A 12697-nucleotide genomic window follows, 5' to 3' on the forward strand; every position below is an offset into this window, starting at 1 on the left:
TAAAAAAAAAAAAAAGGAACACCTGGGTGGCTCAGTCGGTTAAGCCGATGCCTTGGGCTCAGGTCATGATCCCAACTTGATCCTGGGATCAAGTCCTGCATATGTGGCTCCTTGCTCAGCAGGAGAGCCTGCTTCACTCTCTGCCTCTGCCTCTGCCTGCCACTCTGCCTGCTTGTGCGCTCTCCCTGTCTCTCTCTGACAAATAAATAAACAAAATCTTAAAAAAAAAAAAAAAAGAATTAGATTAAAAGATTCAATTGCTTTCTCCATTTAGAGGTTGAAATGGTTATGCTCTTGGTTTTTATTAGATAATAAATAGAAAAATAGAAAAAGTATTATTGCCCACTTTTTAGTTTAATTTAACTTGGTGTTTTTTAGTGAGAGAGAGAGAGAAAGAGCATGTGCATTCAAGCATGGGGAAGAAGCAGAAGAGGAAGAGAGAGAATACCAAGTAAGCTCCACACTTAGCCCAGATAGGCTCAGTCTCACCACCCTGAGGTCACAACCTGAGCTGAACTCAAGAGTCCGACACTTAACCCACTTTAATCTTTAAGCAGATTCTATCTTCCAGAAGTAGCTGATGCTGCCAATTTTTGAGCCTTTGAGGAAATCCCCAGATTCTCAAAATGAATGTGAATTAATGGAATCCTATTTTCTTTTTGTTCTCTGTTTTTAGTGGTGGGCATGTGAAGCTCGAAGAAGATGTAGATCTTGGCTATGTGGAAGATGGGACACCTTGTGGTCCCCAAATGATGTGCTTAGAACACAGGTGTCTTCCTGTGGCTTCTTTCAACTTTAGTACTTGCTTAAGCAATAAAGAAGGCACTGTTTGTTCAGGAAATGGAGTAAGTATTCAGTACCTTGCCATGGGGAAACTCCTGTATTCACAGAAAGAGATATGACCCTAACCTGCTTATTTTGTAAAAATGGAAAACGTGCTTATCCATGTTTCTAGCTGGCATGTAAACAGTTACTTGGTCATAGTCATTAGACTGTTTCTATTGTATAATCTGTACGAGCCTGGGAATAAGAAAAAGCATAATCTTCCTAATCAAATTCTCCTATCATATAATGCCAATTTTCTACAAATGATCTGGGAGAGAGATTTTAATAAACTGTAATGGGATTTTTTTTTTAAAGGGTGTAAAAAGGGACATTGGCCACAATATTTAACGACTGGTGTTGTCCAGATACTGAGCAATTAGAACAGATCATAAATACCTTCTGTAGCCACACCAGGTGCCTATCAGCTGAGGATAGCTCCTAGAAGTAAAAACTGAACGAGTCAGGGAAATGTTTATCACAGATGAATGGAAAGAATGGCATTGCTTAAAGGACTAAATTCTACCCTTCCAGTCACATATCTGATAATGCAGGTCCTATATATGTAAGTTTCTAAGTTAGATAAAACATGCTGTAATGGTGATCACAGTTTGGTCATTTTCTGTTAAGACTTCTTATACTAATAAAGTCATTTTTGCCTCTGTTTCTTTTGGCATGCACTGTGTTGTTTTTTGTTTGTTTGTTTGTTTGTTTTTTACCCTACCTTGATACTTTGCTTGAACTGGTCATATTATCCATTTGAGGTAAAGGATCCCTGTCTTGAAGTTGTGAGCCTTTCAGTTCTGGTCATTCCATGCAGATCCTCCAGGGATATGCCAAGGATTTTCTTAGGGAGTTCTTACCAATTGTAACTCTTTGCCAAAGGATAGGAGTTCTTAATGGCAAGTGAAAATAGAGAAGGCATAGAGTAAGTAGTTCTGCTGCTGTAAAGAGGTCTGCTAAGTCTTCTTTCTTAAATAAGTGAGGAGACGTTAAGGGGAAATGCTTTTTGGGAGGATAAGGCAAAAACCATCGAATTACTTCTTGGTCATTCATGCTGTGGATAACAATGTCTTCTTCATCTAGAAATCCCATATATAACACAGAGACCAAAGTTTTGTTAGTAGAATTTTGTTAATAAAATATTTGTTTAATGAATGAATAAAAGTGATAGACACAAGTAATTCAGGTGGCAAATGTCATCCAAATCGTTTGCAGTAATTATGCAGAATACAGAGACATTACATCCTATGTATTTTTAATTCACAGTAACTCTCTATATATGACACAAATTAAAATGAGAATACAGTAGATAATGTCTAAGCACTGTACATTGTGTGGTTAAGAGTATGGGCTTGGGATCAGACGGTCTGAGTTTGAATCCCATCTCTGTTTCTTCCTGAGTAAGATTTGGCAACTTATTTAGCCTATGTGTGATTTGATTGATTCTCCTGTAAAACGAGAAGAAGAAGAGTATTGTCTCCTTTACAGGATTTTTGTGAAGAATTAGTGAGTTAATACTTGTAACTTATATTTAATACTTAAAACAATGCCTGGGCATAATGAGTGTTGGTAAATGTTTTTGCTCAGACCCTCTTGCGACACAGGACACTCGTGTCACCATCCTTGTAACTGTCCCTGTCGTGTGATGTGGAAACAGAGAGTTGGAGGAGCCAGTTGACCTGGCTAAAATCCATTGACAGGAAGGGTAAAAGTGGCACCCACACTCGGGCCTTTTGACTTTAAACCTAAACCTTTTCTTCCTGCATATTTGCCAGTCTGCAGAGATTTGCTAATCTGAAATCTACATTTTCTTAACCATATTTTATAGTTACATTTAGACATGGGTGTATGGCATAGATCAGACAGAAGATAGAAAGTGATCCAGTGACAGCCCTGCCCCCTGAACAACTTCTCTGATGTTAAACCTAACTGAATTCTCCCCTACTTCCCACTCCATTTAAAGTATAAGATATAGGTATAAGATCTTTTTTTCCTGGACGTATAAGTGAAGATAGATTATTATCTTACCATTTTTTAAAAATATGGTGCCATTTTATGTGAAAATTTTTCCTGACATTTTGTTTGAAGGGTTGGGTGTTTCCATGACACGGAAGTCATTCATCTCTAGCTTGGGTTGAGGTGCTGGGGCTATTGCTTTGTGAGACTTTCTTCTTAGGCCAATCAGGCCTTCCCTCTTTTTTGTTGGATTGCTCTTTATCTTTTTTGCTTCCTAAAAGATGAATAAAACATTGGTATAAAGACCGTTTCTTTGGAAGAAACTTTTCTATTGGGTAATTGGCAAATGATTGTACTTCTGCTTAGTTTTAAAACTCTCCCTCCTATAAAATTTAAGTTAATGAAATTCAAAACAATTTCATTGATTTCTTTTTAGACCGTAAATTTATTTCCCCTGAAACATTCATTACTCCCTTTGGGTCTAACTGCTAATCTCTAGAAAATACTATTTTAGTTACTTGAAAAAGAAATAAGGAAATTAGTCTTAAGAAGAAAGTACTGAGTTTTTCAGCACCATCAAATTCTAAGCATCTAATAGAAGTCAGTGCTTATATTTTACGCTTCTGTATCAGAGGGCTGACCTGTGCTCTTGATTGATTTTGGATTTCAGGTTTGCAGTAATGAACTGAAGTGTGTTTGTAACAGACACTGGATTGGTGCCGACTGCAGCACATACTTCCCTCACAATGATGACACAAAGACGGGCATAACTCTGTCTGGCAATGGTAGGTACTTGATTTCCTGCCATTACATAGTTTTTGTACATAACAAAAGAGAACTGCTCTTCAGGTAGTTTCACTTGGATTATTTTTGTAGCTCAAATATAGTATATAGCTGGCATCCACAGTATGAAACTGGTGTTTTCCATTAAATTATAATCATGTGTAATATCAAATATAACTTAGTCTACTGATTTAGCATTATCTTTGTCCTACTGAGATTTTTCAAGTGTTCTTTTTGTGGGGGAGTGTGACAACAAATACTAGCATTTCTTTTCTTTTTTTTATTTCTTTTTTTTTTTTAAGATTTTATTTATTTATTTGACAGAGATCACAAGCAGGCAGAGAGGCAGGCAGAGAGAGAGAGGGGGTTGGGGGAGAAGCAGGCTCCCCCCTGAGCAGAGAGCCCAATATGGGATCCCAGGACCCCGGGATCATGACCCAAACTGAAGGCAGCAGCTTAACCCACTGAGCTACCCAGGCACCTCACTAGCATTTCTTTTAAACAAAGAAAGTGGTCCTAAGGTTTCTTAACTGTCTGAATTTAAGGGGAGAATTTTATATTTGGGGATTGAATACTTAGAAAAAAAACAATTGAAGAGTTGGTTTATTTTTTTTAATTTTATTTATTTATGAGAGAGAAAGATAGCAAGAGAGATCATGAGTGGGGACAGGGAGGCAGAGGGAGAGGGAGAAGCAGGCTCCGCACTGAGCAGGGAGCCTGACCCAGAACTGGATGCCAGGACCCCGGGATTATGACCTGAGCTGAAGGCAGATACTTAACTGACTGAGCCACCCAGTTCCCTCTAAAGAATTGATTTTTAAATATGTTGTTGGCTTTAATATTTTAAATTACAGAATCTCATCTCTGTTCAACCCCAGTTTTATAGCCTGTACTGTAGGTAATTCTAGAAGTAGTAACCTTGGCCGGGGTGCCTGGAACGGGATTAAGGACATAGATCATAAACAACAGGTGCAGAATAAAAGCTAGAGTGGCCCAAGTGGAGAAGCAGAGATTAAATGCAAATGGTCATAAGAACACATGGCCTGGAGGTAGATGTCCCCTATTTAAACTGTTTTATCATTTTATGTGATTGAGTATTCTACACTGATTAATGCTCAAACCCTGAAGTCCATTCACCTCCCTGTTCATTGTGATATCCAGACAGGTTAAAAATCTTAGCCACAGTGACCTTAGCAAAGAAGGTCAAAGAATGATGAAGATTCTGGGGTCCTCAGTCTCAGCAAGGGCAGTCCGGAGCTGCTTTTAGCAGTTAATGCAGAGGTGAGGCTATTCAGGTCCGTGGATTTGAGTTACTTGTCAGAAGTCATAGCATTACTTGGAAATAACCAGGCTAAGCATCCGAGTTTAGTGATCCCTGTTAAAATTGTTGGAAGAAAAAGAAGAAAAGATAGATATGCTAGGCCTTAGAGTAGCAAAACCGCTGTGCCCCAGGGGGTCCTCGGGCATCTGCGTCCCCCCATCCCACAGAGGACGTGTGTGGGGTGGGCTCTGCCGGCTTCCTCAGATACCCTGCTGTAGGACACAACTTACCGAGGGCTCCCAGACAGGCAGGCTAACACCTCGGTCATGGGGATTTGCAGTCTGTCCCCGTTGCCTGGGAAAGATGGACTGTTGACATCCAGAAGGATGTTTTGGGAATGCAGCGGCCAACAGAGATCTGAGCAGCTCTGAGTGAAACAGATCTGGGTGATTTAAGAATCTGGTATAAGTCATGATCAGCAAAGCAACTAGGCCTCCGATCTGTCTTTTCTGCTCCTTGGTCCTCCATTGAGTTTCTTGACAAAGCCTTCGACTTACTGGGCCACTCACACTGCCCTGATTCCCGTAAGGATTCCATCTCTGCCTTCCTACAGCAGATGCTGACACAGCACTGCCATTACTGAGGCCAGAGCTCCTGCCTTGCCTTGGCCCTCTGCTGGTCCGCTGCCACCTGGCCCTCATGCCCAACCAGCCCCAGTCTCCTGCTCACCACATGCTCTCTTTTCCTTTGGTTTTTCCTTCCTATTTTCCTTCTCGAGGATGCCACAGCCACCGTCATGAAGATTGGGAACTACAAGCCCAGTGCTGTTGTTATCTATCATCTGAGCACTGAGTGTATAAATCCATAGACACATTTTCCTTCTCAAGGAACTTATATTTGAGAGACAAAATACCGTACATACAACTGAGAGCAATAAGGACCTTACATGAGTTGTCAGGATGGACTGAGCCGGACAGTTACAGTTCTGGAATTCTGAGCAAGACATCAGGGTCAAAATGAACATGGATTTCTACAAGTTGTTATTCCCAGTGTACTAGGACAACATAGTAGGGTCACCTCTGTTTTTATTTTTTACTCTTCCTTCTTGAAGTTCAGGGACCTCATTTTTCAGAAAATTACATGGGAAATTAAACAGTGCAAAATGTACTGGGACAAGAATGAAAAGGGAATATAGACAAAGAATTATGTAAACAAATAATTGATGTGGATAGCTAAGTAATGGTTTGGTTTTTTGTCCTTTGATTTTATTTATAATAAAATCTTTTAAATAAAGATTTTATTTATTTATTTGACAGAGAGAGATCCGGAGTAGGCAGAGAGGCAGGCAGAGAGAGAGGGGGAAGCAGGCTCCCCTCCGAGCAGGGAAGCCCGATGTGAGGCTCAGTCTCAGGACCCTGAGATCACAACCTGGGCCGAAGGCAGAGGCCTAACCCACTGAGTCACCCAGGAGCCTGATTTTTTGTCCTTTTAAAAGAACACCCACTTTTGGGGTGCCCGGGTGGCTCAGTGGGTTAAAGCCTCTGCCTTTGGCTTGGGTCGATCTCAGGACCCAAGGGTTCGAGGTTGGAAACGAACCCTTCATCAGGCTCTCTGCTCAGTGCGGAGCCTGCTTCCCTATCTCTCTCTGCCTGCCTCTCTGCCTACTTGTGATCTCTCTCTATCAAATAAATAAATAAAATCTTTAAAAAAAAAGAAAAGAACACCCACTTTTTTACTTCACAGTAGGTACAGATATCAAATCATTATGCTGTACACATGAAACAAATACAACCTTATGTCAACGGTAGCCCATATAATTAAATTAAAAAAGTATTCTCTAAAATTAAGACTTAAAGAGTAAAACAAATAATTTTGTTAGTGTGGAGATTACAAATATGGAGAATAAAGTTCCTGAAAGAATTTTATATCAAGGGGCGCCTGGGTGGCTCCCTTTGGCTCAGGTCATGATGGTCCTGGGATCCAGCCCCATATCAGGTTCCCACCCCAGCAGGAAGCCTGGGTCTCCCTCTCCCACTCCCCCTGCTTGTTTTCCTTCTTTCACTGTCTCTCTCTCTGTCAAATAAATAAATAAAAATAAATAAAATATTTTTTAAAAAAAAGAATTTTATATCAAAATTTCCTTTACATACACTGATCTTCATTGTTTTCTTTTTCCCCTGTAGGTGTTGCTGGTACCAATATCATAATAGGCATAATTGCTGGTACCATCTTAGTGCTGGCCCTCATATTAGGAATAACTGCATGGGGTTATAAGTAAGTAAATTGTCTCAGCATTGCTACTATCAAAATAGACTTTAAAACATTTTGCTTAAATGAATTAAGCTCCTAGGAAGTTTTGTATCATTGGATAAATATACCTGCGATGAAAATCAGTCTGGTTCCATAGGCAATCAGTGAATAGCCTTGGCATGGTGAGAGGCGATCATAATTTATTACATTTTTACACTTTGGATAACTCCCTTCTTATTCTACGAGTAGAGAATACTGTTTCAGAACCATTATGTGAAGTAAAGTCAATCGAAATCGTGTCTTGTGTGAAGGCTGTGTTGGTTTGCTGTTTAGTGACACAGGCTCTCTTGACTTAAACCCATACCCAGAGATCTAGGCAGGATGGTCCCATAGGGCGTATAACGCTTTAGTCACAACAGCAGTGATGACATCAGTATCAACAAGCACAGCAGTGACAGCTCCGTGACTGGGTATGTGCTGTGACCTGGCCTCGTGCCAGAGACAGAACCTTCGTATCTTCTTACCCAGTATGAAGGAGGCACTATTATTTGTTAACTATTGGGTGTTTGTGGAGAAAAAAACTGTTCAGAGACTTCATTTGTTCACCTTAAGAGTCAGCCTGAAGTTGCAACTTGTAATATGTAATTCTTTTTTTTTTATTAACATTTAATGTATTATTTGCCCCAAGTGCACTGGTCTGTGAATCGTCAGGCTGTAATATGTAATTCTTAAGCTTCGAGTTCAACTTAGAAGTTTTGGGTTCTTATTTATAAACTTTAAAAAGTTACAAGTTATACAGCTTTTGAATACTGAATCCCCTTGAGCATTTAGCTAAGTAGATGACCTTAAAGTACTTCAGTCTTATGATGTAAAAAAATTTCCCTAGCATTCAAGTAACTTACTTAAGTTTAATAACTTGAAGCTTAAATATGGTGAACCTTAAGTTCTGTTTGATTTCAACTTAAAAGCATCATTCTCCTGATCTCTGATGATGATGTTTTAGTACCCTGACTTGAAAGGTCTACAGTGTTTTCTGGGCATTCTGGCTGTTACCCCATTTTATAATATATCCCCCACCCATACGTTTGGCATACTTCACTGAAAGATTGGGAATTAGAATATTTTAGGCTTCAAAAATACCTCAAAACTTTCAACAGACTAGGCACTATGAAATTATGTGCAATTATTATTATTATTATTATTTAAGACATGGCCTTAAACTAACTCCATTGAAAGAAATCTCTTTAAAAGTATATGTGGCTGTTGCTTGTTGTGAAGTCAAAACCCTGAAAAGAGTTTCTTTGGCAGAAAAGAGAGCAGTAAGTTTACTGTCAGGATGTACTTTGTATGCTAAAAGCATTAAAATATATGGGGGCATTTGTGGAAGGCTATTTATTACCAAGTAACACAGACAGCATAGACAGACGGTAAAGTTTAGCATAACATGGTAACTACCACATTGAACAGCAAAGGAGGGCACAGCACAGTAGGAAAGCTCTGCCTGGATTAAATGAATACCTAGTCCTGTACCAGCTCACAGATGCTCAATACCTATGGGCCTCTTTGATGTGCAGGCCATTATTGCATACTTATATTTACATGGGCTGATTTCATCATAACATTCGGGGTTATAATTACATGTCTTAAAGGAAGGCTTTTCTGAGTATTTATCATTGACCTCCCCTCACACCTCAGGGTGAATTACATCGTGGAGTTACACTATTTCCTCCACTTCCCTGATTCAAGACCTGGGTGGTAATTGCCATCACAAGCTTTGAGCTTTTGAGGTAGCTCAGTGGTTTCATTGGTTATGTGGAAAGGGGAAGGCAAAATTATTGGTTCTATTATGTGTGATCTCCTGCCACCTACTGACACAAATTGGTATTTCATGGTTTTGCAGTCTTGGAAAAAATTACCTTTCAGAAAACATGAAATCTAAACTTTTACTTCTCTTGCTAATGGAATTACCTGTATCCATTTGTTTTAATGGTTAGAATTAAAGTACTTCGTTCTCTATATAATTTCTTATTTTTATGAAATTCTTTTGAGATTTCATTCATATGAATATATGTATTTTGCATATTCACTAAGGACAAAAGACAAATCTTATTCATACTACAGTATCCTCTTCATAAATAATTTGAACCTGAATGATTAAGGTTTTAGTGCTACTAAAATTATTCACAGTATGTTTAAGAATAGAATGAGAATGTAGAAATTTTAATACAGGAATTAAATCCATGAAATTCATATTCTATTTGAAATTCAAAAATGGATTTTGGACCTGAAAACTCATTTCCTCATTAATGCTTCCAGTTAAACTTTCTACCCCTTCTCCAAGCCTTGGAGTGAGGGAATGGCAAGAATAGGCCATGAGGAATACTTATTTGGAATCGATGGACCACTAGGGCATCGGATGGAGGGAATAAAAAGTAAAACATACTGAATAGGAAGATTCTGGGACTTACTCTCTGCACCCCCCCGACCAACCCGACAGTTTGAACTATGAAAAATATAAGTAACAAATTGGCACTTCTACTCTCTTGAGCTCATTATTAAACCAAGATACTTACAGGGTGCATGGAATAGATAGGCAGATGAAGGTGCTACAAACAAAATTGACATGGAAACATTACCCTTGATCTGGGAAGGTAGGAACCCACTACTCAACTGCTTGACCTTTCTAACATATCTTCAAAATACTAACAGTTAATTAGGTCACGATAAGAAAGTTAAAAATTAAGTCTTTTGAATTGTTAAGTTAAAAGTCACTGGTGCCTTATAGAACACATTTTGTTTAATATTTGTTTGTTTTAAAATTCATATTTGTTTTAGTGTATGCCCAAATGAAAAACAGTAAACTTTGAACAAAGCATTTCCAGTGTAAGGTTTTAGTAAGTCGTGATCACTTAGAAGGTCCCTAACAGCTGTGAATTAACTCACTCTAATATATCCTACATGATGAAATAAGATGTTCCCGTGTCCAGTCATGTTTTCCCATTTGAAATTCATAGGAAGAGCCTTAGTTCTGGATATATATTCCAGAAGGAAAGAATTACGATTTTTATTTCTGTGAAAGTGGTTAATTTATATAAGTAACTTAAATAAGACTGACTTTAGAGCGTTACTAACTACATGTTTAATATGGTACAGTTGATATTGCAAAAACAAGTATTCTTTCATGACTGAAACTTATTTATGCTGTTAAAAATAGTTACTTGAACATATTGTCACTAAGCCTTTGGTGTCTCTTTTAAAGATGAAGGAGAGAGAGATAGAGAGAGAGACAGAGTGTGTGTGTGTGTGTGTGTGTGTGTGTGTGTGTATGTGTGTGACAGAGAGAGAGAGAGAGAGAGACTGTATTCCTCGTTTTAATTTTGCAATTCAAAACTCCTCAATGGAGACCTTTCAGTGAATGCTAGAACTTTCATGTTCATTGCTCTCTCTGAATATCCTTCCATAGGTAACTAATTCTTCTCTTTCCTTTTCTTCTTGTCCATGAAAAGAAATTATCGAGAACAGAGGTATGTGATGAGAATAAGCTGAACACATAACTGAAAGTTTTAAATCCTGTTAGCATCCTTGCAGTTCATACATGCAGTTATAATTATGTTGACTTTGTTTCTGTGATCATTGAGCAGTCTTGTTTTTCATGACCTTGAGACTATAATTTTAATAATGGTGCTGTGGAATGTATTATTTTAAAATACATGTATTATCATTTAATTTTAATGGTTCTTTCATCCAACAGTACCATAATAGAAGTTACTTATGCTACTATTATAGTAATATATATGCAAATGAATTTTTTCCATCTAAAACAAACTTCCTCTGTGTTAAGGAATCACCTGTGTTTATATTAGTTAATTGGCTTTTCTTCATCTTTTAAGCAATCTTACTGCCTAGTACTTTCTGAAGGAATTTATTTATTTTTTGTTACTATTGTTATGTTAGTAACTTCCATTCATAAATGATAAAATTTATATGGACACAGTGTTAGGATCAGGAGAATGTCCTAGTATTGTTTACCTCTGCATAAGAAAATATTTTTGTTCTGATTACGTAATTGCATAGGTAAAGAAATAATTTGTATTATTAGAATCTCAGAGTGTCTAGTGTAAAGCCCATAAAGTCAGACACCCTGTTCATCATAACCTTAAAATCTATGTTTAACTAACAGCATAAAAAGAGCATTCGTGTGCTTTTATAAAAATGCCTATTTTTTCTAAATCTAAATTAGCTCATTTTGAGATGTCCCCTTCACTTTTCACATTCCAAAAATTATTAATGCTTTTAGCTATTGATACTAAAAATTTAAAATATCCTGGAAGACCAGGTCTTATGCATCATATAACACTAGGTTAGTACTCAAGATTATCTGTGCAGATTCATACTTACTTAACTGTCCCCACTGTTCCATTAAATGTCAGGCAGATTAGGAATAAGATGTAATAAACATGATACGCGTTTTCGGGCCCCAGCCAGCTTTCATTTTTTCACAAATTAAAATTTTGAACTTTACTTTTCTGTTTCATCCCATGTTGTAATTTAAAATTCCTGTAAGATTTTAGTCATAAGTATCTACGGTCTCTATAAATGTGCTCGTAGTGGACCAACTAAGATCCTGGCCAGTTGGCATGGATATTAGGAAAGATTCACACGGGCCTGGGATAACTAACTAACTCGTTTTTAATGGGAAAAGTAAACCTGAGACAAAATGAACTAAGTTTTAAAAACAACTAGATTTCTTTTTTTTTTTAATATTTATTTATTTATTTATTTGACAGAGAGACAGATCACAAGTAGACAGAGAGGGAGGCAGAGAGAGAGAGAGAGGGAAGCGGGCTCTCTGCTCAGCAGATGCGGGACTCGATCCCAGAAACATGAGATCATGACCTGAGCCGAAGGCAGCAGCTTAACCCACTGAGACACCCAGGCACCCCAACAACTAGATTTCTTTTTGACATGTTTAAAACTCTTGTGTCCAGAATCACTGGGAAAGATCTGGACTTGGTTAAGCTTTCTCTTAGATAGAGTTTGATCAGTTATATCAGAAATCTAAGTTTGGTGGCTTTCTCCAATGGAAAATAAAATTAGGCTAATAAGATCAAATATTGATGACCCAGCCTCATTTCTGTAGTGGCTAAGGCTACAAGGTGATTTAATATGGCTGACATAAAAATGAAAGTAAAATGTCACAAATATAAGCAACATAAGCAAATCTGAAGCAGTGCTCTAAGACATATTCTCATCTGGAGTACGATCCAGAATAAAGGATTACACACCACACTACAAAAAATTGTTAATATGCAAAACTGTGTACTAATTTCTTATTCTAACTCAGAATCTGCCTAGGTACAGTTGAGAACTTTTTTGCATTGAGTTTCCTTTATTTGTCTGATACAGTTTCATGCCTCCTGGCATTACCGACTCATCATTTCATCAATCTGGTTACTGTTTTGGAATCTAGTCTATATTTTGAGAGCGGTCACATCTTTGACAGATTTATTTTATGTATTTTGATATATTTTATTGCAATATTTATTTATTTTTGTCCTGTCCATAGCTAATGAGTCTTGGACTTGTAGAATAATTTTAAAAATGAAGAAGTAGCAAATAATG

At 37.7% G+C, this 12697-nt stretch overlaps 1 protein-coding gene across 15 annotated transcripts in view; it reads left to right on the plus strand.

Annotated features, from left to right (window-relative positions):
- ADAM22 (ADAM metallopeptidase domain 22) overlaps positions 1–12697 on the plus strand; it is a 224121-nt gene that overhangs the window by 188984 nt on the left and 22440 nt on the right. For 13 of the 15 annotated variants that reach the window (XM_044245959.1, XM_044245964.1, XM_044245961.1 and 10 more), the window contains exons 23-26: positions 677–845; positions 3452–3566; positions 7009–7099; positions 10582–10599. In XM_044245959.1, the coding sequence (XP_044101894.1) occupies positions 677–845; positions 3452–3566; positions 7009–7099; positions 10582–10599 (393 nt within the window). The remainder of the gene's footprint in view (positions 1–676; positions 846–3451; positions 3567–7008; positions 7100–10581; positions 10600–12697) is intronic. The other 2 variants (XM_044245966.1, XM_044245974.1) reach the window with 1 other exon arrangement.

The sequence above is a fragment of the Neovison vison genome, chromosome 4 (genome assembly GCF_020171115.1).
Source record: "Neovison vison isolate M4711 chromosome 4, ASM_NN_V1, whole genome shotgun sequence".
NCBI classification, from domain to species: Eukaryota; Metazoa; Chordata; class Mammalia; order Carnivora; family Mustelidae; genus Neogale; species Neogale vison.